The sequence below is a fragment of the Palaemon carinicauda genome, chromosome 18 (genome assembly GCF_036898095.1).
Source record: "Palaemon carinicauda isolate YSFRI2023 chromosome 18, ASM3689809v2, whole genome shotgun sequence".
Taxonomy (NCBI): domain Eukaryota; kingdom Metazoa; phylum Arthropoda; class Malacostraca; order Decapoda; family Palaemonidae; genus Palaemon; species Palaemon carinicauda.
Genome location: NC_090742.1, coordinates 31,971,241 through 31,998,281, shown reverse-complemented (window position 1 = coordinate 31,998,281; position 27,041 = coordinate 31,971,241). Strand labels below are relative to the sequence as shown.

The window sequence follows — 27,041 nt, the reverse complement described above, 5'->3', positions numbered from 1 at the left end:
AGGACTATGAAGTGCGAAGTAAGAGATGATGAATGAAGAAATGTTGAATTAAAAGCTCAAGATAGAGACGACTGGCTAAATCTAACCGTGACCCTTTGCCTCAATAGGCATAGGAGGAGATATATATATATATATATATATATATATATATATATATATTGTAGGTTGGTCAGGGCACCAGCCACCCGTTAAGATACTACCGGTAGAGTTATTGGGTCCTTTGACATCAGATATTGGATCCTTTTCTCTAGTTACGGTTCATTTTCCCTTTGCCTACACATACACCGAATAATCTGGTCTATTCTTTACAGATTCTCCTCTGTCCTCATACATGTGACAACACTTATATTACCTAACAATTCTTCTCCGGCCAGGGGTTAACTACAGAACTGTAATTGTTCAGTGGCTACTTTCTTCTTGGTAAGGGTAGAAGACACTCTTCAGCTATGGTAGGCTGCTCTTCTAGGAGAAGGACACTCCAAATTCAAACCATTGTTCTCTATTCTCGGGTAGTGTCATAGCCTCTGTACCATGGTCTCCCACTGTCACGGGTTAGAGGTCTCTTGCTTGAGGAGTTGAGGGTATACTCGGGCATATTATTCTATCTTATTTCTCTTTCTCTAATTTTGTTAGTTTTTATAGTTTATATATGAAACATTTATTTTAGTGTTGTTACTGTTCTTAAAATATTTCTTTTAATTGTTAATTACTTCTCTTACTTCTTTTCCTAATTGGGCTTTTTTCCCTGTTGGAGTCCCTGGGCTTATATCATCCTGCTTTTCCAACTAGGGTTGTAGCTTGGCAAGTAATAATAATAATAATGATAATAATAATAATTATAACGGACTAATTAAATCTATATCTATATTTCACCGTTCAAATACATCAGACTATTAATTTACTGCAAGACTACTGATGTTACTTTACTATCTCCGAATAGTTCAGTGTCAATTGTCACCGAATAAAAATGACATCTAGTGATCAATCTTTTCTGAAGAAGTGTTTTAATTCTTTCATTCTACCCTGTTTTGAGTATTGTTCTCCCGTCTGGTCTTCAGCAGCTGCTGATTCTCATCTTAATTTGTTGGACAGACACCCGGTCTATTAAATGTCTCATTCCTGATCTAGATATTAATCTTTAGCACTGTCGTTCAATTACTTCATTATGTATGTTGCATAAGATTTTTCATAATTCTGACTATCCTTTACATTCAGATCTTCCTGGACAATTCAATCCTGTTCGTAATTCTAATAGCCAGGCCTTCTCCATCATGAGGCTCAATACTAAACAGTATTCTAGAAGTTTTTTTTCCAGCTGTGACAAGTTGTGGAATGACCTTAATCGGGTAGTTGAATTAGTAGAACTTTAAAAGTTCAAAGTTGCAGCAAATGTTTTTTATGTTGAACAGGCTGACATACGTCTGTTTATAGTTGATGTTGAACAGGCTGATATAAATCTTTTTAGAGTTTATATATGACATAACTGTTTTGACGTTGTTACTGTTTGTAGAATGATTTATTGTTAATTTGCTCTCATCATTTATCTATTTCATTTCCTTACTGGGCTATTTTCTCTGTTGGGGGAGAGAGAGAGAGAGAGAGAGAGAGAGAGAGAGAGAGAGAGAGAGAGAGAGAGAGAGAGAGAGAGAGAGAGAGAGAGAGCTACGAGGGATGAAAATGAAATGTCGAGATAAGGAGTCTAAGGAGAGTTCTGAGTTCCCCCATTCCCCAGCTGAGCTCAGTTACTGACTTGTTCTCGGCCTTGAGACTGGTTAGCTAAATTTTAGGCAAGCTGTCACGTGATCGAATAGTGACCGGACAGTTTGCAACTTGAAGGATCTGTCCTCATTCACATCTGCAGCGTTGTAGTAGTGTGCACATTTTCATAGGTGCCGTGGTTTAACTGGATCAAGTTGACGTGAATTCATTACATCGGGACTATCGTTTTAAGGCGTAAACGATCTAGAGAAGCACCATGGGACCATACATTGAGGTTCGTATACTGTAATGTACGATGAATAGTTAAATCTGTGTATGACATAACTGTATAGTTAATGTAGTTTGTTTGTCTAGTAGTCAGGATTATCAGCGGTGCATGTGCTATGGAAACATAAAAATGAATTACAAATTTCAGAACCCGGGAAATTTGAAGATTACAATGGACAATACATTAGGAATACTACAATAGTTTAAGCATATGTATATTAACATCAACTTTGTAAGGTCAGCGTATGTTAGGGTAGTTAAACTGAATATGAAGTACATAGCGAGTTGTCAAGACATGCCTTGTCAGTGGACTCATTTGATGATTAGCCAAAATTTTCATTTTGTCTTGACTATTTTCTATTCCCGGATGTTAAATTATTTAACAAGGCAGCGCCAGTACTTAAGCTAATGTTGTTGGTTTACTGTTAACATTACTATGGACATATTCTGCATTTTCGGTATTTTACTAAAGGTGCCCTATTCTAGTTCCACATAGGCTCTTGATATAGACCATGGAGAAAGATCAAAACGTCTTTGCATCAGCTATAATGATTTCAAATGCACCAATCACAAATTTGCCTAAGTTATATGATGAAAGTCTTTTGCGATAAACTAATTTATAAAATCACATTTTTCTTTCTGTTGATATTACGGTACCAAAAGTGACAGCTCAACTTGAAACATGATCCATGACATTACCCCTCCAAGGCTTACATAATCTTAACCTAACCTGTCTTCAGGCCAGGTAGATTAAATGCCTCAGCCCTGACTAGTATTGATGTACAGTATACAGTTAGTTTAGGATGCATAATCATATTGCTTAGCGGGAAAATGCCATTTTTTTATATTAAAATATATTATAAACAAAATTTAATTTTTCCAATAGGTTTCAATCTTTTTATTTTTTTTTTAGTTTTTGTCGTAAATTCTTGGTTAATGCATTACAGTCACCCTCTCCAATGGCATTACAATTAATACCAACATGGGAAATCGGTTGTTTTAGGCGTGAGAAAAAAAACTGGAAATAAAGTGATGCATCTTAAACCACCCCTTAGATGCTACATCCTACCTGGCTTGGCATAGGTTAGGCACCACTTCAATTATGGTAAAAAATTTGGTTGTATTTGTAAAATTACATCTTGAGCTTAACTCATCAAGGATCCTGCATACTTAACCCAGTTACACCCCAATCTTACCTCAACTAGGATTATGCATCCTACAGTACTTGACCCAGCAGCACTCTGACCTTATCCCAAGTAGGATTCTGACCCTACCTCAATTAGGATACTGCATACTACTTGACTTGATAGCAGCCCGGCCTTACTTGAAATAAGATTCTGCATCCTACAAGACCCAGTAACATCCTGACCCTACCTCACTCTGGAAACTCCATCCTACTTGACCCAGTAGCATTCCAACCTTACCTCACCTAGGATAATGCATCCTACTTAACCCAGTATCATTTCAACCGTACCTCACCTAGGATACTGCATCCTACTTGACCCAGTACCACTCCTACTTTACTTTACCTTGGCTACTACATCTTATATAATCCAGTAGCATTCCAACCTTAATTTACCCCGGATACTACTTCCTACTTGACTCGGTAGCATTCCAACTTTACCTCACCTCGGATACTATTTCCTACTTGACCCAGTAGCATTCCAACCTTACTTCACTTAGGATACTACTTGCTACTCGACCCACTAGCTTTCCAACCTTACCTTAACTAGGATACTGCATCCTACTTGATTCAGTATTATTCCATTGTCACGTCACATACTATAATGCTTCCTACTTGACCAAGTAGCATTTCAATCTTACCTCGCTTATTATACTTCTTCTTACTTTACTCAGTAGCATTCTAACCTTATCTCAACTAGGATACTGCATCCTACTTGACTCTGTAGTGTCCCAACCCTACCTCACCTTGGATACTGCATCCAACTTGACCCATTAGCATCCCAACCTTACCTCACCTAGGATACTGCTTCCTACTTTACTTAGTAGCTTTCTAACCTTACCTCACACAAGATACCGCATCCTACTTGAGCCAGTAGCATAGCATCCCGACCTTACCTTACCTCACCTTAGATACTGCATCCTACTTGACCCACTAGCATCCTGACCCTACTTCACCTTGGATATTGTATCCTACTTGACTCTGTATCATCTTGACACTACCTCACCTTGGATACTGTATCCTACTTGACTCAGTAGCATTCCAACCTTACGTCACCTATGATACTGCATCTCTACCTATTAGCCGAAGGAACTCTTCAAAGATAATTTTATAATGCTTAAATTGCACCCTGTCTGATGCAGTTATTCTCTGTGAAACTAGGAGCATGATCTTTCCTTTCCAAAGAAACCAGCAACAAAGGTTTTCACATGACTGTACATCATAGTTTCTTATGTGAAATTTCCTTCTGTAGGTATTACAATATGCCTGTCACCAAATAGTCACTCCTTAGAAGTATGCATTGAAATTATTGGTTCATTGTGATTTTAATAGCGATTTGCTTGTGTTTTGAAATGTCATGATGTTTAAAATTAGTAAATAGTTTTATGATTGTAATAATATTTGATAAGTTATTTTAGAACAGTGCATATAAAATACCATAAATCTTGTTTAATGTACAAAAAATGTTTCAGATATCTGACACTTACGCTGGATATGCACTATCCTATTTTTGTGTACCAAAGCACTATGAAGAGGATCTTGAAAACATACTCATACCCTCGGGTATCATCCAAGATAGGTATGTATTGTAAATTTCTCTTATGTTTGGTTTATAGAAAAGTCACTACTGTTGATATCAAATTTAGCATAACTGATCATTTGATAGAAATGATGTGGCAATTAGTGTAAGGTTACAATTACAACATCTTTTTGTATATTGCAAAAGGTTTGATTTAATTTCTGTACAATAGCAATAATGTAGACATTAGTAGAGGCTTCTATTAGTTTGTAAATGATGCACTATGGTAATGTATAGCATTTGAAATGTTTGTCTTGATATAACATATGTTGCTCATTCTTTTAGCATTATTTCTCTTCTGTTTTATCTCCTACAATTTATTTGCCAATAGGATCGAAAGACTGGCTCGTGATATTTTTCAAGATGTTAAAGATGAACCTCTGACTACAGTTTGTGTTTTGAAGGGTGGATATCGTTTCTGTACCGACCTTGTGGATAAAATTACAACCCTCAATCGTTATCATGGATCTGTTTCTGTGCCCGTAAATGTTGATTTCATCAGGTTAAAAAGCTATGAAGTGAGTGGACTTTTTTCACATGTATATGGTCTTGTATAGCATTTGTAATAAATTAGTTGGGCATGAACTAGATGAGCTTTGCTATAAAAAATTGGGTTTTCCATTACAGCTACAGTATTTTAGATATTAACTTGGTTATTTATCAAAAGTATTTCTATTGTACACTTATTCTTCTGCATGTTTACTTCTTTTTTTTATTATTTATCAAAAGTATTCCTATTATATACTTATTTGTTCCAACACGAATACTTACCTCGAACTACTTTCTTAGGAGTCACTGGTGATCTCCTCTCCATCGACCAGAGTATTGAGTATGTTACCCCCCCCCACTCCGCGCTCTAAGTAGCCTTACCCCCGGCATCAAGGAATGTGCCCCGAGGGTAGGATCAAGGTAGGTCGCTTGCTTGGCTGGGTCACCATCCTCATTAAGTTCTCCGGTCGCGAGGCGTTCACACCCTCGCTCTCGTGTATCTGTCGACCCTTTGTGTGCGTTCTGTGTCCCACGTGTTCCCAGCGTGGCAACTTGCGTTTTCCAGTGTGCTTTTCCCAAGTGTTCCTGTGCGTTCACCTTTCAACCGTGTGCTTACCCAGTGTTTTAATTGATTCCCTTAGTGCTTGTGTCGTGCGTTGTGTGCGTTACGGAGCAAATTTGCCGTTGTCCTGGGCCTAGAGCCGGGAAATCGTGTGGAGCGTTCCTCTCCAAGCCCGAAGTGGATCCTCACTCCCTTTGTTCCTCCTGTAGGGGAAAAGTTTGCTCGTCAGCAGACACGTGCCCCGAGTGTGTAGACTGGAGCGATATACGTGGGTACGCTACGGTACCAAAAAGAGGAAATCAGCGAAACGTTCCCCCAGGAAAATTAGTGTTTCCTCGCCGATACCGTCACCCAGTGAGCGGTCCGACGGGGCCTCGGTTTCGCCATCCCCTACACAGAGTAGGGGACGAGCCCAGTGTTAGTGCAGTGCCAATAGCGGGCCCCTCTAGGGCTAGTGAAGGACCCAGTAGTGCGTCTGGAGAGTCGGCCCTTGTGCTCGGGGGGCACGTTTCCTCCGATGACCCCTTGTGGGGTAGTAACGCGGTCTCGGTGTCACTGCCGCCCTCGTGGGCCTGTGCTTCTGGTTCCTCTTTAGGGGGCGACAACCAGAGGAAAGTTCGACCTTCAGGTAACGATGCCTTCGGTTGGAGGCTCCCCAAGACGCCGGGTAGGTCACCCCTGAGGATGGATGTGACCCTGGATCCCTGGCATGGAACGGTTTGAGTCGTTCCCAACCCTCCCCACGGAAGTCCCCGATGACTTCCTCCAACCCTCGACCTCTGGCATTCAACGCCCGAAGAAGTCCCCCGCAGTCCCCGCTACCAGCCGACATGCGGTGAACACAGTGTCGTCTGGCTCATCGGACGTCTATTCCTCATCAGAGGAAGAGGTCAGGGTGAAACACCGCCATCGGAGGGAGCGGTCCAGGAGCGAGCGTTCCCGTTCGAGGTCGCGCTCTCGATATAGCAGAAAGCGCTCCCGCTCCCCGAGCCGTAAGTATAGGAGAAGTGTATCTCCCGGTGGCGCCTGGATCTACGTATCTTCGCGGGAATCGAAGGTGCTTCGTTCCCCAGACCACTAGTCCAGTGAGCGGTCCCCAAAGCTGCCGCCCTCCAAGCACAGCCTTGACCCTCGCGACCTGGCTCGCAGGAAAGACCTCTCGAGAAAGCATAAGTCCTCGGGGCCTCCGGTTCACCCCGCCCAGCGGGGGGGAAACGCGCTTCTTACCAGGCAGCCTGGCCGAACCAGCCCAGCTGGTGCGGCCTTCAGGTCGGAAGGAACGGTTCCTGCTGTCGGGTCAGACCACGGGAACCGCGCCTTCAGCACCCAGAGCCTTCAGGCGTACGAGAGTCCCCGCTGAACCAGCGATGCCTGCACTATCCCGAGCCCCTGGTGCGGTCTTACCCGCAGATGAGGTCCAGTACCTCGGCAGGACGGCGCCCCTGGCCCCAAGGGCTAGGCGTCCAGTCGGCGTGCCCGGTAAACTGCCTCCCCCGCCCCAGGCCGAGACCTCGGCTGACGGAGGGGAGGGCTCCCCGACAGATGACTCCGCCTACAGGAGAGTGGTTAGCCTGATCAGAAGGCACCACGAAATAGCAGAACCTGCAGCTACAGATGGAGATTCCTGGAGGTCAAGCCTGCTGAGAATCATGCAAACTCCCTCCCAACCTAAGTCATCCCTAGCACTCCCTCTGGCCCGAGATCTAGTTCTAGGGCAAGAGTACATTGACAAAGTAGTGGCCAGCAATGCCGAGGCTCCCAAGACCCAGAGTGCCTCTAAATTGCTCCAGGGCCTCAAAACCCAAGGGAAGGTCTATGTGCCCGAAGGACGTCGCCCAGGTCCTTGTAAAGTGGAAACAGCCGTGGACATTCTGAGTCAAGGCGTCTCAGACGACAGAGCCTCTTCGGCCCCAGTCTGTTTCTCACCAGCAGAGGCCTCCGTGATGGAGGAAATGTCGCGAGACTTAGTTAACGTCTCCTCTTGGCTGGACTGGTGGGCTTCCACGTTGGTGGGTGTTCAAGCCTCCTTCGACCCCGAGGACCCTGATCAGCAAGGCCTAATGAGGGACCTCATTACCTCCGGGGGTAAAACCCTCAAGTTCCTAACCTATCAGTCTCTCGCCCTTACAGCCCACTGGGTTCTCCGTAAGCGAGACACTATTCTAACGAAAGTGTCTCGGAAGGTACCGGACAGGGAGGCGCGAGCCATTCGCAGCCTGCCCCTGTGGGGAGAGTCTCTGTTTCCTCTGAAAGAGCTAGAGACCATAATGGAAAAGGTCTCAAAAAAGAAGGAGGCCAACGTCACCAAACCGGCAACTTCTAGGAGACCTCCATACAAAAGGTCCGTCTTGGATAGCGCCGCGACGCCCCAAGCCTCTTCCAGCGCTACGAGGAGAGAGGCCCCCTCTTCCTCCTGGTCCTCAACGCCGCAACCCTCCCGCAGGGGAGCTGCAGCGCCCTCAAGCTTCTTCAGGTCGGGTTACTCCGCTTCTAGGAGAGGCAGATCAGGCCGCCCCTCTAGAAGAAGGTAGAGTGGGAGGCCCCCTATCCCCGCCCAAGCCTCGGGTTGGGGGATGCCTCAGACAACATTGGCAAGCATGGAAGGCTCAAGGGGCAGAGCCTTGGACAGTGTCCGTCCTAAAGGAGGGCTACAGACTCCCGTTCCTGAAGAATCCACCCCCTCTTATTCCGGCCAACCGGACGGAATGGCTAGCTCCCAAAGATCCGTTAAAGAGGACCGCCCTTCAAGAGGAGGTATCCTCCATGTTAGAAAAGGGTGCCATGGAAGAAGTTCCTCTCCCAGGACTAGGTTTCTACAGTCGCCTGTTCCTGGTAGAGAAAGTGACGGGGGGGTGGAGACCGGTTATAGATCTGTCAGCTCTCAACAAGTTCGTCAAGAAGACGGACTTCAAGATGGACACTCCAAAGTCAGTCCTGCTGTCCTTGAGGGAGAAAGATTTTATGATGACCGTCGACCTCAAGGACGCATACTTCCAAATTCCGATCCACCCCTCGAGTCGGAAGTTCCTCCGGGTGAAATGGGGTTCCCAGATCCTGCAATTCAGGACTCTTTGCTTCGGTCTGTCAACAGCGCCCCAGGTGTTCACGAGAGTCTTCACGACTGTCTCAGTGTGGGCTTACGAACGAGGCATCCGCCTTATCAGATACCTGGACGACTGGTTGCTCCTTTCCGCCTCAAAGGCCCTCTTGGAGGAACAAGGGAGAAGTCTCCTCCAGTTTTGCAGAGATCTGGGGATTGTAATCAACCCAAAGAAGTCAAATCTATTCCCGTCCACCAGAATGAACTACTTGGGGATAACATTGGACACCATTCAAAGAAAAGTTTTCCCTTCGGAGGACAGGATAAGGAACCTCAGGCACATCATTCAGCCGTTCCTGTCAGAACAACCCAGGAGAGCGAAAGACTGGCAGAGGCTGATAGGCCACCTGGTCTCATTGGAGAAACTAGTTCCCCAAGGGAGGATAAAGCTCAGATCCATCCAATGGAATCTCAAGAACCTCTGGTGCCAGACGGATTCACAACAAGTGCTAATTCCAGTCCTTCCAGACACGAGACCCTTCCTGGAATGGTGGCAATGCCAGTCGAACTCCCTCAAGGGGATGCCCTTCGGGACCATCCCTCCAGAATTACTTCTGTTCACAGACGCCTCCAACCAAGGATGGGGAGCCCATCTCCTCGACGGAATGGCACGAGGTACCTGGTTGGAAGGGGAAAAGCAACTCCACATCAATATCCTGGAGTTGAAAGCAGTCCAGAAGGCGTGCTTACACTTTGCAAGTCTGCTAAAGGGAAACACCGTGGCGTTGATGTGCGACATCGCCACGGTAGTAGCATACATAAAGAAGCAGGGAGGCTTGAAATCGAGGGAGTTGTGCCATCTCACCATAGAGATTCTGAATTGGGCAGAGGAAAATCACGTGGTGTTGTTAGCAAGGTTCATTCCCGGGAAGAAAAACGTTCTGGCCGACGGCCTCAGCAGAATGGGCCAGATAGTAGGGACAGAGTGGTCCCTTCTCCCAGAAGTAGCCAGGCTCATCATTCAGCGTTGGGGTTCCCCGGTGATGGACTTCTTTGCAACAAAACTCAACGCCCAACTCCCAGTCTATTGCTCCCCTGTACCAGACCCGAAAGCAGCCTTAGAAGACGCCTTTCAGCACAAGTGGGACAATCTCTCGATGTGTACGCTTTTCCCCCTTTCACGTTGATAAGACAGGTGCTCAACAGAGTAAGGACCGCCCGAAACCTAAAGATGACTTTGGTAGCGCCCTGGTGGCCGGAGAGAGAGTGGTTCGCAGACCTAAAGGACCTAACGAGTCAACCGCCGTGGCCTCTACCCGCCAGGTCAGACCTTCTGCACCAGCCTCACTTTCTCAAGCTCCACGACAACCCACTCTCCCTTCGTCTTCGCGCCTGGAGACTATCCAGCAGCTCCTGAAGAAGGAAGGTTATTCTCCCTCCACGGCTAAGAGAATGTCTCTATACCTGAGAAAGTCGTCAGCCGCGATATACCAGGCAAAATGGGCCTCCTTCACGAAGTGGTGCTCTGAGAGGCACATTAGACCTCTTAAGGCCTCTGTCCCAGACATAGCAGATTTTCTGGTGTTTTTTAGGGACAAAGTAGGAATGTCAATTCCAGCCATAAAAGGGGTTCGAGCCGCCTTAGGCCAAGTCTTCCTCCTGAAGGGCATTGACCTGGGGGCCTCGAGACACATAGCGATGCTTGTCAAAAGCTTCGAGCAGTCTTGCCCCCCTCAGGCAAGGAGGGTGCCCCAGTGGGACTTAGCCAAGGTCCTGAAGATGCTGTGTCGTCCCCCCTTTGAACCCTTGAAGGATATCGTAGACAAAGATCTCACCCTCAAGGCCTTCTTCTTACTGGCCTTGGCGTCCGCTAAGAGAGTGGGAGAGATCCATGGACTGTCATACGACGTCTCTCATTCAAAGGGGTGGAAAGAAGTATCCTTCAAGTTTGTACCTTCTTTTGTGGCCAAAACTCAGAACCCAGCAGTCTGGGACCCGAGGTTTGAAGGTTTCTCAATTCCTGCCATCCCTAAGACAGGCAATGCAGAAGACTTAAAATTGTGCCCAGTGCGAACAATTAGGAAATACCTGGAAAGGACAGCGCATCTCCGACCAGGCATCAAGAGCCTCTTCGTTTCCACAGGTATTAATAAGAAACAAGTTTCCAAAAACACCATCTCCTTCTGGTTGAGACAGGTTATCGCCAGAACCTACAAGGAGGATGGCATGGCAGTGCCAGGCACTCCCCGGCCTCATGACATCAGGGGCCTGAGCACCTCCTTAGCCTTTGAGAAAAATATGGCAGTAGGGCAGATCCTGCGAGCAGGTACTTGGTCGAACCAGTCAACCTTTACTGCCCACTACCTCAAGGACTACTCAAGAAAATCCTTGGACGGGTTCTCCATTGGAAAAGTCATCTCCGCTCTCCAAGCGGTGTAACGGTAAAACCCCAGGCGCATTCAAGACTAGCGACCGGTAGGCACAAGTGCGGTTTCCTACCTCCTACCCAGTTGCTTACTTGCCTCTTCGGGGAGTACCGTCTGTTCCCAGAGAATAACACATTCTTCACGGCTACGCTTCGAGAAGGAACGTCAAAAGAAGTTTTTCAAAGGGTGAGTACTTAGACACTAACGTGAATTTTTGTGTAGTTACCCTCGCTTCCGCTCTCTAGTAGGTCCCGTTATCCATAGGCCTCTTGGCCTCCACGGCCGGGTCAGTGGGTCAGAATAGCACTCCCTCCTCCTAAAGTGTAAGTCTCCTAAGAAAGTAGTTCGAGGTAAGTATTCGTGTTGGAACAAATCAAAAATTTTAAGTAATTTTTATTTTTCCTAACATACTTACCGAGAACTACTTTCGGGTAATGGCCCTCCCTTCCTTCCCCGAGTGCCTCTCTTCCCTTGCTAGCATTGTGCTAATTCAATAGAACTTAATGAGGATGGTGACCCAGCCAAGCAAGCGACCTACCTTGATCCTACCCTCGGGGCACATTCCTTGATGCCGGGGGTAAGGCTACTTAGAGCGCGGAGTGGGGGAGGGGTAACATACTCAAAACTCTGGTCGATGGAGAGGAGATCACCAGTGACTCCTAAGAAAGTAGTTCTCGGTAAGTATATTAGGAAAAATAAAAATTACTTAAAATTTTTGATTTTTGTGCATGTTTGCTTATTTTTTTATTTATCAAAAGTATTCCTATTATACACTTATTCTTCTGCATGTTTGCTTCTTTTTTCATTCTTTGAGAAGTTTTACCAATGATTTGAAGATGAATGTTGAAGTTATACTGTAAATAGAAATGGAGAATGATAAATAGAAATGTTTCCAAGGGGCAGTAAAGTAATAAAAAGTGAGATAAATCAACATGTACTGTACAGTATAGTTATTTATAGTGGAAGTTCAACAAGCATTAACAATTTGAGTCTTTCATAATTTCTGTATGAGAATGAATTAAATAATACTTGAGGATTAGTGGAATCTCATGTCAGCACAGGGTTGTGGTCAGAGATCTTTAATCCCTCAACTCTTTAAGGAGTCCCATAGACTATTTTAAAAGGTGAAATCTTTGAAGCTACAACTTCCATTTTTGAAAGATCATCCAGCATTTTGACACCTATCAGTATTAGGCGGCATGACAAATTTTCACATATTTCAGATCTACTTTTTACTAGATGTTAATTAAATTAAATTAAAATAGACATTGCTTTAATTGCAAGTTACAGGATGTACCCTTGAATATCTTAACTATGTTTTATTCAGAATCTTCTTGTTTTTTTGTTTAATCCAGTTATTAAATCACTGATTAATAATTCATTAAATACAGGAGGTCCTCGGGATACGAACGAGATCTGTTCTTGCGATGCATCAGAAGTCAATTTTGTCCTAAGTTGGATTTACTGTATATACATTATTTACTGTATGTACAAAGATATACATATTTTAAATGGAATATACTGTATAGTATACTTCAAAAAAAGAGAAAACAATCCCTTACCATTCATAATTGCTCAGTCACTAATACAAACCTTTTCTCTCTATTAGGGAATATACTTTCGGCAAAGCTAGAAGACTAGCCATAAGACTTTTAGCTGTGTATAACTACCCCATTGCTAGTTAGTTGGGGGGGGGGGGGGGTTTAGTACCAGTTACCCTGCTCACACCCACCTGTGATCTCTCGTAATTTTTTTGCTTTTGGCTTGGTTGAGAGAAGACGTTGTCTCTTTCTACTGCTTAACTTTTTGACTGGCTTTTGACTAATCTGTTTTAGCTCTTTTCTTTTTTTTAGGTATGAGTTTTGCTGTTTTAGGTTGGCATGTGGACTTTTCCTGGACCTTAAGGGTGCAAATACGGCACCTTCATATCCCCGGTAGAAACTGACTCTTAACTCCCTGTGCCTGTTCTGTAGGAGACGCACTTGCACTCAGGAGGATTCCTGCGTAGAATGTCGGGAGTGGTCATCCTCTTAGTTGGAGAGATAGGTTAACAACGTGAGCAGAAGTCAAAGAGGGATTCGTCTCTTTCGGAGTCATCCCCGAGGGCAAAGAAACCTCGATTTCCTTTTTCGTCCTCTCGATCTCTGCCTGAAACTTCTACTTGATCAGTCTCCCCTAGGGAACGATCAAGTAGAAGCAGTGGCCCTTTGATGCCCAGACAACCCTTAGGACTGGAGGACTCCCCTGCTTTCCCTAGTGGTGCTGCCCTCCGCCTCAAGGCAGACGTTTTCCGTTGACGATTTACTGTACTTTAGCTGTGGCCTTCCCTAAGGATTGCTGGTCCCCCATCGAAGGAAGGTCTTCTGAAAGTGCACACCGGCTTCCTCAGAGGTTGACCTCGGTCTCCCTTTTAGAGATTCCGAAGGTGTTGCATTGGCGGAGTCTCTATTGTCCCGACCTGTCTCAGTCTCCTCGCCTGCACAATCACCATCTTCCTCGAGAAACCTTACCCAGAGCTCGACCTCGGTCTTGCTTCTCAGTGCGCTGACGATGGCACACTCCCTCGTTCTGAGTTAGCTCAGCTGCGGAGGGAGTGCAAAGTCCGAAGCATCATCCTGCTCTACTAAAGGGACACCTTTCCCGCTAGCGGGTTAGGTCTTCTTCAGAGTGGTCTCCTCCGCTTGGGGCGATAATAAGGGTTTTGAATTTGTCTATCCTTTTCTCTAGCCCTTCGGAGTACGGTTTGTCATAAAATGCCGAGGCAGCTGGTAGGTTGGGTGCAGCTACGATACCTGTACCTCGTCAGAGAGTTCAACGCGCTCAGTGATCTTAAACCTTCATTAATCCAACCAGCATGATTCGTCCAGCCGACTTGTCTCGCCCTTCCAGCATAACTTGCCCAGTTTCTGTTGCGGGATCGTGCAAGCTCATTTGCCAAACTCTTGCAGGAGTTCTGACAAGGGACATAGCTTTAATGACAATATGTGAACTAACGACACACGACTAGACGATTCCAGGAGCATTTGCTGACGACGACCAGCACGAGCCAGGGTGTTTACTATCACCAGCTTGCGATTCCCGTAGCAGAGTAAACGTAATGATCAACGCACAAACAACAGTCTGCAGAAACTTCGTCAACAAGACAGTACAGTCTTCCAGCTCGCGACCACGCTCCAGCTCGCAACCATACATCAGCTCACGACTACGCATTAGCTCACAACCACGCATTAGCTCACAACCATGAAGCAACACGCGATCACGCAGCATCTTGCTACCATGCAGCAGTTCACAACCACATATCAGCTCGCAACCACACAGCAGCACCCAACAACACAGCAGCCGACGATCACGAACGAGAGTTCCTCCTCGCGACCTCCTGTTTGTCAAGATAACAGAGTGCACTCACCAAGCGCTTCTACTTCAGTTGCGTATACAAGAACACCAGTTCATACCGCAAGGATGGAACGCGACAGCATGCCAGTGCGCAAGACTTCCCCGAGGAAGGAAGACAGAACAGCACAAACTCCTCGCAGACGTACTCAAATGACCGTTCCTTCTTTTAGGAAGAACAGCAAAAACTCCTCGCAGATGTGCTCAAATGACTGTTCCTTCTTTTAGGAAGCACATGCCCTCGTTTCATGAACTGGTCAGGGCAGTTCAATAAGCAGTTGCTGATACTTCTCAAATTCCTTCAGGTAAAGATCTGGTAGCCGCAGCCTTGAAGAGCACTTCACAAATCCCATCAAACACCTTAAGGTTTAGGTTTTTCCCATCCGATCCGAGACGGAGCAGTTCAATTCCAGCTCAATCGCAGGAGCGACAGGCTCCAATGGTCTTGTCTCCTATCCAATCCAAGATACTTAATCCTCCTACAGATTCTGGCAAGCTGCAGCAGGACTTTTTGAAGTTGGAGCTAACTCTGATAGTTCCAGCAAAGAAGAAGAGCTGACAAAGGCAACCAATTCCTTTCCCGGGCGACACATTTTACCCCTGGACCAGCAGGGGCTCGAGATCACGGAGAGAGAGATCTCACTGACGGAGACCTACAGATTGTTGCCGATTGAGACTGCTCGAACTGTCCAGTAGAAGCAGCCCGGTTCTCTATTGTCTCACCTCTCACTTGTTCTTCATGCCCTTCCAGAGCAAATGAGAGAACGAAGAGACCTTCCTTACTTGCCGAATTCCTACCTCAGCCAAGAGAGAGGAAGGACTCGAAGACAGTCCCCAGGAACTAGTCATCAAAGATGACGGCACTGGTTCAAAAATGAGTACCAAGTTCTTCACGATCCACGACAACGATGGCGGACAAGGAGCTCCCTTCAACGTCGAGAGAGACTGCAAAACGCCATGACGACCACAACGACTCCCCCTAGCTCCTATGGGAGAGAGCTTATGGGTGGAAGACCTCGAGCAAGATTCTGGACATGACGTCACACCCCCGAGAGCAGTTAGTCCTAAGTTCTCAGCGACAGACCAAAAAGAGACAGATCATGTATTTTAGAAAGTCCTGGCTTGTATCAAGGCCATCAGTGGGCTGGACAATCCTTCTACTACCCCACCTGAAGGTAAGGACATGGTCTTGGACCTTCTTTATGGCACCCAGAAACCTGCCAAAATCATCACAGCCCTGCTCTGATCGAGGCGGTTGAAGGGGGCCCAGAAACAAGGCTTTTGCACAGGTTTCCATCCCAGTCCAGTGAAACTTTTCCTCCGCCTTTTGTCCAACAGAAAAGGTACAATGAGTTAGTGGAGGATAACCTGGTAGGCTTACCTCTCAATCCATCGATAGTGTCTCTGACTAAGGGCATTTCGTTCAGAGACTAGCAGGATTTAAGATGAACTCAGCGAGCGACGCCCTTAGCATGGAGAGGGTCGCGAAGTATGCCATGCAAGCTACTTTGTGGCTTGAGCTATGATTAGGATCAGTGGGACTCATATTCAGGACAAAGGACTCATCCCAAGAACAGACAAGAGAGTCGATGTCTCCCTTTCTACTCTCAGGGATTAGGACCATCGAGTACCTGGCCCACCAAGTGGTAAACTTGCGGACTAACTGGGTACTCAAGCGTTGGGATGTTGTGATCGAAAGATTCCATAGACAGGTACCTAAAATGGAAGTGACAAGACTACAAACCTCATCGATAAAGGGTCCTTCACTAATCAATGTCAAAGATGTCGAGAGAGCAGCAGAGCATTGGAGAAAGACTAGCCAAGACTCCCTTCTCCAAAGGGTGATGACGACGAAGCCCTATGCAAGGCCCCCGCAGCCCAGAAGCCGCTGTCCACTAGATCACAGGGGAGCAGAAGTAGTTCAGGTGCTCCCAAGACATCCAGGAAAAGCCCTTTCCTGCAAGAGACAAGACCTAGGGAAGTAAGGGTGGAAAAGGAGGAACAAGTAGCAGACGGGGGCAATCTCGCTAGGAAGGGCAGTCCACCCACTAGTTCACTGATGGGAGGGTGCCTGCAACTCCGGTGGCAGAGGTGGTTGGCACATGGGGCCAAGGCTTGGACAGTCTCAGTGATATGTTCTAGCTATCACATCCTGTTCACGCTATCTCTCTATCCCTTGACTCAACATCCAAATAGTCTGTTCGCAACATCTCTGAACAGCAACCTCCTGCTATACTGCTCCCCGGTACTGGATCCTCAAGCACTTTAGTAAGATGTTTTTCAACAACAGTGGGACAACATAGATCTCTATGCGTTCCCCCAGTTTTGCCTGATGAGAAGAGTATTCCACATAGTGTGAGCATCTATCAACCTATCAAAGATTCTCATAGTTCCACTATGACATCACGCAGAATGGTTCCTGGACCTTCTACAGCTACTCGCAGAGGTCCGGAGAACTCCCTCCACGTCACGATCCACTCAGACAGCCACACTTAAAGATTTACCACCAAGCCGTAGAGTTCCTACATCTTCGTGCCTAGAGGATATACAGTATCTCCTCGCAAAGAGAGGCTTTTCGCAACTTGTTGGAAGAAGGATGTCTGGACTCCTCGGAATCTTTAACTGCAGTATACCAGGTTGGTGTCAGGGGAGGGGTATCTCTCCTCTTGATGCCCCTATCCCAGTGATAGCATAATGTCTCCTGTACCTTTGTAAGGAAAAGCTCCTCTCAGTCTCGGCAGTGAAAGTCTATCGCTCAGCCTTAACCCTTGCCTTTAGACTGAAAGTAGTTGATATTTCCTCATCGTTGACATTGTCTCTCCTCATACAGTGTTTCAAGCTTACCTGTCCTCAGTCGAAAGTTAGACCACCTCCATGCAATGTTGTTTGTGTACTACGATCGCTAAAAGGAGCTCCCTACGAACTGTTACGTCAGGCTTCAGACCTTCACCTGATTCTCAAAATGGTCTTCCTGCTCGCTCTGGCCTTGGCCAAGAGAGTAAGCGAACTGCATGGTCTTTCCTTTGATCTCTCTCAATCAAGGGATGGGAACAAGTAATGCTCGGCTTTGTCAATGAGTTTGCCAGGTCTCAAAATCTAGGAGTAGCGGATCCTAGATTCGACCCATCTGGATTGAGTGTCTCCATAATGTAAATGATGACTCAGATCAGCTGCTAATTTACTCAGTGAGGGCAAATTAAAACAAATTAAAGGAGCTTGTCCCTGAGTGTACAGATTGTTCCTCAGCACGGGGAAGGTGAAAAAGGGAATCATTAAAAATGCGTTTTCAGCATGGATTCGCAAGGTCATAAACTGGGCCTTGAATCCCGATTCTTCTCTACAAAACTGGAAACCTAGAGCTCACGACTAAGGGTAGTAGCACGCCCCTAGCATTAAAAAAAAAAACGGTAGCGCAAGTTCTTCAAGCGGACGTGTAGAAGCATCTGATGACCTTCACTGCCCACTACCTGCAAGACGTAACCCACAGGAACATGGAGACATTCTCCATTGGACCTGTGGTGGCTGCACAACAAGTGGTTTAAACACCTTGACCTCATTGATGGACAAGTAGGTGATGGTGGAGGGTAGACGTTATCTGGGATTGAGTCTATGATGAATTAATAGAGTGACTAGATCCTCCTCTCTTTCATCTTCCCCTCTCTTCGGGCACAGCACTTACGGTACTCTGAAAGCTGGCCTCCTCTGTCTGCAGTTAATAACCATTTCCCTTGTGTAACCTGGTATATGCACATATATTTATGTCCCCATATCCCCTTGCAAGGTGGGAATTGGGTAATATCTATGGTGTGTTCAAAGAAGTATGAGGACTTTGAGAATTCTTACCTGGTGAAGTCACATTGCTTGTTCACACGGATTGCTCAAGCCACTAATGCATGCACGTGCAAGGAAGTTTAGCAAGGTGTCAAGGTGATTCCTGTAGCATGGAGGAAACCCCTGGGTAAAAAAACCAGCATGTTGGTTATGACTTTCACCCACCTTAGGGTGAGTCTTCACTAATAAAGAGCGGAAGGGTTTGTATTAGTGACGGAACAATGACAAATTTGAAAATAATTTTTATTTTTCCTAACAATACAAACCTGGAGCTCTTTGTAAAAATTTATCCCGCCATCACCTATCCCCTGCAAGTCCTGCCTACAATCAAAAGTGACAAGAGAGCACAGGTGTGTGTGTGGGTGTGTGCGGGGTAGCCGGTACTACCTGCTAACTAGCAGTGGGGAAGTTATACCTCACTAAAATTCTTATGCTAGATTCCAGCTTTGCTGAAAGTATATTCCCTAATAAAGAGCTCAAGGTTTGTATCATTCGGAAAAATACAAATTACTTGCAAGTTTGTCATATTACTGTACCTTATATGTAGGGGACAGTAGTTAGTAGCTTAACCAAGGCAACCAGCCACCCATTGAGATGCTACTGCTTGAGAGTTGTTCATTGTTCAGTCCTTTGACTGGCCAGGTAGTACTTCATTGGATCCCTCTCTGGTTACTGCTCGTTTTTTCCTTTGCCTACACATACACCAAATAGTCAGGTGCATTCTTTAAATTTTCTCCTCTTTCCTCATACTCATACACTTGACAGCACTAAGATAACTGAAAAATGTTTTCTTCAATCAACGGGTTAACTACTGGACTTTATTGTTCAGTGGCTACTTTCCACTTAGTAAGAGTAGAAGAGATTCTTTGGTTATGATAAGCAGCTCTTCTAGGAGACAGCTATACCAAAATCAAACCAGTGTCCTATAGACTTGGGTAGTGCCATAGCCTCTGAATCATGGCCTTCCACTGTCTTGAGTTAGAGATCTCTTGCTTGAGGGTACACTCAGGCACACAATTCTCCATTTCCTTATCTCCTTTCCTCACTGGCCTATTTTCCCTGTTGGAGCCCTTGGGTTTATAGCATCCTGTTTTTTCAACTATGGTTGTAGTTTAGCCAATAATATAGTAATACAAATACCTGTACCCTATACAGTAGTGTACCTACACTTATGCAGTACTAGTCTGGTAGACAATAAGTAACACATATGACAATTCCTTAACTTTATTCCTATGGTTGGCATGTCCACTGCCATCAGAAGTCTCCCTTATACTTTCCAGACACTATGCACAACAACAAAAAATCCAAAAGAAGAGTAGGACCAAAATCCCAAAGGCGTATTGTAAACAAAGAGGGGGAACTAATGGTAAAGTGACATGTAATGCACTACTTTGTGGCGTTAGTTGCTCTCTGGATCAGCAAATAGTTTATTGTATCTGAAAAGTAACCTCAGGCCTGAGTGTCGTAGACTTTTCGTTAGCACTGGCAGATCCAAGAAACACGGTATCTTTATGGTTTTGTGAGATGATCCGTAAAGATTAATAATTAATCTACTGATGCAAGAGTAGAGGCGCCAGCCACGATTAGAGCTCATGAAGATAGGGGCATTAGGACCCCCCCCTCCCTTTCAGGAGGAATTTATCAGTTGCCCAAGTTCTGAGGGCTGTTGCTTAGAAGAGGCAGACCACCACCATAGCCCTTTTATTTGTGGGAGTGTACCCTTGACACCTTTGTGCTTGGACAAGGATGCATCTCATTTATGGTAATGTGTAGATGCAAATCTGAAATAAATGGTAGTATAACTGGTTCTTCTTCATTCTTGTCCCCCCCCCACCCCCACTAGGGGCCAAAATGGTGAAGATGTTACAAGCTGGTTAGACAAGATGCTAGTAAGTTTCATTTCAGAGCACCATTCTTTTAATTTAAGGAAGTAACTCATGGTGGGTTTTTTATCAACCCAGTCTTCATCATACTTGCTATCTGACTCCAACTGGGCTCTCCAGTGTTGATCAATTACATGTTCTCGTGTACCACCCAGGGCCTATGAGTCTTTCATCCATATGATGGACAGATAGGAGATGGTAGTGGTCCTTGCTTCCTGCCATTCAGTTTCATTATTGATCACTTCCAGGGAAGAATTGAACTTTCTATTGTGGTTACAGGGGGTTCCCAGCCCACCAAGCCTTTAAGTCTCCCTTATTAAAGGATGAGAATTTGTATGATGCATAGGAACAAATCACAAATTTTATAAGTAATTTGTATTTTCTCCAGCCATACAAACCTGAGTCTTATAATCAAACATCCTTCCTCACCCACCCTTTTCAGTCCAGAGCTGAAAGATCGAAAGTGAGGAATCTCTGACTGGAAAGGGGGAAGGGCTTCTCTCCCCCACTCCGTAGTCAGTTCGATAACTGCTTGTTATCCAACTTTAACAATTGATTCCAGTTCACACTGAAATGATATCACTAATTAAAGAACTCAGGGTTTGTATGGCTAGGAAAAATACAAATTACTTGAAAAATTTGTAAGTTTTATACCATAGGATAACTTGCATGCCTATATAGTTTTCTTTATTCAAAAAGCAGATTTAAGACTTATTCTGTATTTATTTTAGAAGAAATTTTTTGTATTGACTATCCTTAAGATTTGAGGTGTGTTATCCTAATGATTCCTCAGTGGTCTCAAGTATGTAATGGTCGTAAGGGCTGTCTACTGCATTAATGTACTGTATATATAATGTTAGACTAAGTAAAGATATATAAATCTGCTTGTTATTAAAAGTTTCTATCTAACTATTCACAGAATGATTCTTCAACTGGTGATATCCAAGTTATAGGTGGGGACAACTTGAAGGGACTCAAAGGTCAAAATGTCTTGGTAGTTGAAGACATTATAGATACTGGAAGAACCATGGAAAAGTTATTAGCTATACTTAAAGAAAATGAGCCAAAAACTATTAGAGTTGCTTCTCTACTTGTCAAAAGGCGCCCAGGTTCAACAGGATACAGGCCTGATTGTAAGTATTTGATAATGGTCTAGTATAATTATTTACAGTATTCTGGATACCAGCTCTTGCATGATTTAAAGGCATTAGATTTAAATTTGTTGTAACTCAAAAAGTAAGAAACAAAATGGCTAGGATATAGACATATCAATTTGTAGTCGACAGACTCATCAGGCCCAATCATTTCTAGGAAAATTTACTGACTGAATTTATTAAAAAATTTCTTTTTTTACAAATGACATTGTGAAAAGACAAGTAACCAGATAGAAATGAATTGCCATTTATCAAATCTTATAGAGGAAGGGGAAGCAGAGCCTAGCCTCCATATGAGGCCAACGCCCCGCTAGAGGGGCATTCTCCTCACGATACCCCTAGTGTGGGCAAGCCTGCAACTCGGGTGGCAGTTTTGGGAGAGTCAAGGAGCCACACCTTTGACACATCCTTCGGGCATGGTATGTCTTACCTTTCACCAGCTCTGCCCCACCCGATATGTCATCCATGAAGTCCTCCATCCCTCGCCAATGGATTGGCAAAGGACATCGCCCTGTAGGTGGAAGTCTCAATGATGTTAGGGAAGACGCTCTCCAGGAGGTCATAGACAGATCCCCAGCTTTTTCAGTAGACTTTCTTGTTGAAAAGGTGTCTGGAAGCCAGAGACCTGTTATAGACCTCTCAGCTCTAAATGAGTTTATCGTTTAAACTCCGTTTAGGATGGAGATTGTAGCCACGGTCAGACAGGCCATCAGACTGAGAGACTTCATGATAATGGTGGACTTGACAAAAGCGTACTTCTAGATCCCAGTCCATTCCTCCTCAAGAAAGTACTTGAGATTCTATCTGCTTAACTGGTTACAGTGAACCCTCGCTACTTCGCGGTTCGACCATCGCGGATTCACCACTTCGCGGATTTTTTCCATAACCCATATATATACAGTAATATATATATATATATATATATATATATATATGTATGCATGTATTATTATTATTATTATTACTATCCAAGCTACAACCCTAGTTGGAAAAGCAAGATGCTATAAGCCCAGGGGCTCCAACAGGGAAAAATAGCCCAGTATGTATATATGTAGGTATGTATATGTGTATACATATAAATATATATATATATATATACACACACACACACATATATATATATATATATATATATATATATATATATATATATATATATATCTATATATCTAAAGTAGGAAGATGTGATGTAGTTCTAAGGGAAAAGTATGGGAAATATGTCTGGGTAATAAGCAAAGCTCTACCTCCAGTTTGTTTCTACATTATGATCAGAGATAAATGTAAACAAAACATTGGTTGCCATTTTTTATCGTGCTTTTTAGCATGTTTAGGAAATGCATGATATAAAATCACCTTTAATATTTGTGCCTGTTTTAGTTTAGGGTACTGTAGTACATGCATTAAGTGTTCTGTACATTAAAGGGTAGTTTGTTAACAGTACTACGTACAAGGGAAGGTTTTAAAAGTCTGAATATACATGTTGAATAAATAGGTAAATATGGTGTCACTACTTCACGGATTTTCACCTATCGCGGCCGCGACTGGAACCTATCTACCGCGATAAACGAGGGTTCACTGTATACCAGTTTGAGTCACATGCTTCGGCCAGTTGACAGCACTTTAAATGTTCACTCTAGTTCCAGCCTGGGCACACTCTAACATCATCCATCTCCTCCACTATTTGGACAATCAGCTGGAATCAGTGAAGACCCTTCTACTACACTGAAACATACTTCTCATGTTTTGTCACAATCTGGGTATCATGGTAAATCTCAAAAAGTCATCTCTGCAGCCCAAACAGGATCTGGTATACGAGGGAATGCATATCGATACTCGAATGGAAAAGATCTTTCCCTCTCGCAGCTGAATTGAAAGGTTCAAAGAAGTGGCTCTTCCCTTTCGGCCAGGTTTATCACAGGCGGGAAGAGCATCCTTGCATACAACCCGAGCCGAAAGACTCGGATAGTTGGATCTCAATGGTCTTTGGCTCCTCGGATAGCAACCAAAGTCCTGACTTTGTGGGTTTGCCTCTAATAGACCTTCCTAAACCACAAACCTCCAGTATACTGCTTGCCAGTTTCGGATCCACAGCCAGCATATCAGGACACCTTCCAACATCCATGGAATGACATGGACGCTTATGTGTTTCCCCCATTTTGTCTAATCCGAAGGTTCCTCAACAAAGTGAGATCCTCATCCAACCTAACTATGACACTCATAGCTCCGCTATGGCAACACGCAGTAGAACCTGGACCTTCTGCTGACAGAGGTTCCTAGGGAGTTGCTGCCCTTTCATGACCTTCATCAATCTCATGAGGAAATATACCATAGAGTAATCTTATCTCTGCAACTTCCCACCAAGAGGTTATCCAACATTTCTTCACTCAGAGAGGCTTTTTACAACCAGTGGTGAAAAAGATGTCTAGGTACCTCGGGAAATATTCTATTGCTGTCTTCTAGGCAAAGGGGCCATCTTCTGTGGTTAAAGGCACTATTCCCCTGATTGCTGAGTTTGTATTTTATCTCTGAGAGGAAAAGCTACCCAGTCTCAGCAATGAAAGGATACTGCTCAGCCTGGAGCCAAATCTTTTTTTCCTCTTCGGCAGAATTATTTATGCTCACACGGAACGTATCTTGTCCTCAGCCGGCAGTGAGACCTCCTCATTGGAACATGGTTAAGGTCTTCTGTGCTCTGAAGAAAGCTCCTTACAGACCGTTGTGTCAAGTTTTAGACCAAGACCTTACCTGGAAGACAGTGTTCCTCCTTGCTCTCGTCTCTCAAGGGGATGAGGGACAAGTTACTCTATTTCCTCCCTGATTTTATTGCATATGCAAAATCCTGCTGTACCAAAGCCTAGGTTTATGGCCTTCCGGATTGAGAATCTACGGGCTGTAATTAATTATACGGATCAACTGTTACTTTGTCCTGTGAGGGCACTGAGGCACTACCTCAAACATACCAGCAGTGCTCACCCACATGTCAAGCAACTTCATGTCAGTACAGGTAGGGTCAAGAGGAAGATTACTAAGAACACAAACTCTTTTTGGATAAGTCAAGTTAATGAACATATCACTGATCCATCCCTACACCATCAAGGGAGGTGACCCAGAGCACATGTCGTTAAGGGGATTAGCACCTCCCTAACATTTAAGAGAAACTTCTGCCAGTGATGCAAGCAGGTATTTTCGAAGCATCAGACAACCTTCACCGCCCAATACCAGCAAGATGTGACCAACAGGTCCCTTAACACATTTCTATAGGCCTTGTGTTGGCCATTCAGCAAGTAGTATACCTTCCTTGTTCCTCACAGGACAATTAGCAGTCAGTCAGAGACAGAGGTTATTGTCTCAGTCTGGGGTGACTGTAAAGGTTTGACTGGTATGGCCTTTTTCTTTCTTCCCCTCCCTTGGGGTACAGCAGCCAAGAACACTGCAAGCCTGCTTCCATCGATTGCAAGTAAGCCTATCTGTGCTGAGGTGCCTGTTTATATATCTTGCTCCTACGTGCATATAAACTTCATCCCGTCCTCATTCTCCCAGCGAGGGGGAGTTTGAGTTCATGGGTTTCAATCTTGTGTAAGTTAGACCTTTTATTTCTCAAACCCTGCTCATAGAGCAGTTTCCCACTCAGTGACCACTACTGCTCAGGATGTTGACCTCTCACGGGCTCACATCTACAAGTTCACGAGGTGACAGGACTTGCATCTCATGTTTACTCTGCTTAGATGTGGCAATCCTGGGTAAGTGTTTAGCCAGGTAAACAGACTTCCACCCACCTTTGGCGAGTCTCCTTCTAAAGAATGAGGTTTTGTATTCTTGTCAGAACAAATGAGAAATTTGAAAATAATTTTTATTTTTCACAACTATACAAACCTGAAGTTTTTTACACATACTTGTCTTGCCATCACCTTCCCGCAATAAGTCCTGCAGCAATCAAAAGTGGTGGAAGTCAAGTGTGAGTGTGTGGGGCGAGTGAGAGCATCTTTCACTACCCCCCCCCCACCCCACCCACTTATCCGGGAGATTGAATGCCACTTTGCTCAAGTTTTTTATAGCTTTGAACACCCAGTTATGCTGTGTTACCTAGTGTAAAGAACTTCAAGTTTGTATAGTCAGGAAAAATACAAGTTACTTTCAAATTTGTTATTTTAAGGGCAATGGTTTCACTAATTGGAAATGAATTACATGAGATTAGGTCAAATAAATAGCCCATTGATATTCATTACCATATCATAATACACCAAGTTATCCTACAAATTCCTTAGTGTTGGACATAAGTTCTATAAAGTGTACTCCTTGTGAAGTACGAAGAAACTGTTACTTGAAAAGTAAAACATTTTAACCTTCCTTTTTAAATATTTAACTTAGCCGGTGAATATATATAGCTGCAACTCTGTTGCTCGACAGACAAAAAACTGTAAAAAACTCGCCAGCGATCGCTATACAGGTTGCGGGTGTGCCCATCAGCGCCAACTGTCGGCCAGATACCATACTCAATGTAAACAAAGACTCAATTTCTTCTCTGTCGACGTGTCGACAAGACGTACTTTACTCGCTGTTGAAACCTGGAGTTTTTCCCATCATATTTGGTGAAGTACTTTATTTTGGTTTTGAGCTTTCGCTGTGCAGGGTTTTTCTTCAAATAAATCCTTGAACTCTTTTTTGTATCGGATTCATTGTTGATGACTTAGATCGTTTTTTGGAATTTTCCCTTGACCAATTCAAAATGGCTGACCTTTCACAAGTTCCCAAGTTTAGAAAATGCAATGCTAGGGACTGTTCTAGGCGTCTTCCAAAGGCTTCTCTCGACCCTCACACTGTTTGTTCCAATTGTCGGGGTAAAACCTGTCAATTGGAAGATCGGTGTGAGGAATGCGTGGGCCTTTCGGAATTCGATTTTATCGAATTTGAGAAGTACACACGCAGGCTAGAGAGAGATAGATTAAGGAGAAGTTCTTCTAGGTCGATAGATTTTTCCTCTCCTCATGCCCCTCAACCTATTCCTTAACCTGTAGTGGTTGTTCCTAACCCCCCTCCTAGCACTCAGGAACCATCGATGGCTGACATGATGCGTGCTATCCATGCCTTGGGGGAGAAAGTTGAGTCCCTTGCAAGTGACCGCAATCAACTCATGGCGGATGTTAAGGAGCTAAAGTGCCAAAGTGCCGCGGGAAGTGATAAAGTGCCTAGTGAAAGTGTTGTGAAAAGTGTTGCGCTTGAGGGTTCGTCTGTTCGTGCCTGTCGTCCTCCTAGTCCGGGACCTCTTGCAAGCTCCCAAGCCCAGGGGAGAAGCAATGTCGTACGACGCATGGGTTCGAGAGGCCTTGATCAGCGAACAGACGTTCCCTCCATGGTATCAGGCGTATCTCCCCAAGATCGCCCCTACCTACGTAAGACGAGAGAGCCCGTTTTTACCTCGTCGTCCGAAGGTGTTTCTCGTAAGAAACTTTGGACCAAGGTCTCACGACCTTTAAAACGTAAGTCGGTCCCTTCAGGACAAGTCCAACGTCCCGGTTGT

At 44.7% G+C, this 27,041-nt stretch overlaps 1 protein-coding gene across 1 annotated transcript in view; it reads left to right on the top strand.

Annotated features, from left to right (window-relative positions):
* The first annotated feature begins 1,717 nt into the window (after positions 1-1,717).
* LOC137657748 (hypoxanthine-guanine phosphoribosyltransferase-like) overlaps positions 1,718-27,041 on the top strand; it is a 58,026-nt gene continuing 32,702 nt past the window's right edge. Inside the window, exons 1-4 of the mRNA XM_068392220.1 lie at positions 1,718-1,993; positions 4,642-4,748; positions 5,080-5,266; positions 21,289-21,502. Coding sequence (XP_068248321.1) covers positions 1,976-1,993; positions 4,642-4,748; positions 5,080-5,266; positions 21,289-21,502 — 526 coding nt within the window. The 5' untranslated portion in view covers positions 1,718-1,975. The remainder of the gene's footprint in view (positions 1,994-4,641; positions 4,749-5,079; positions 5,267-21,288; positions 21,503-27,041) is intronic.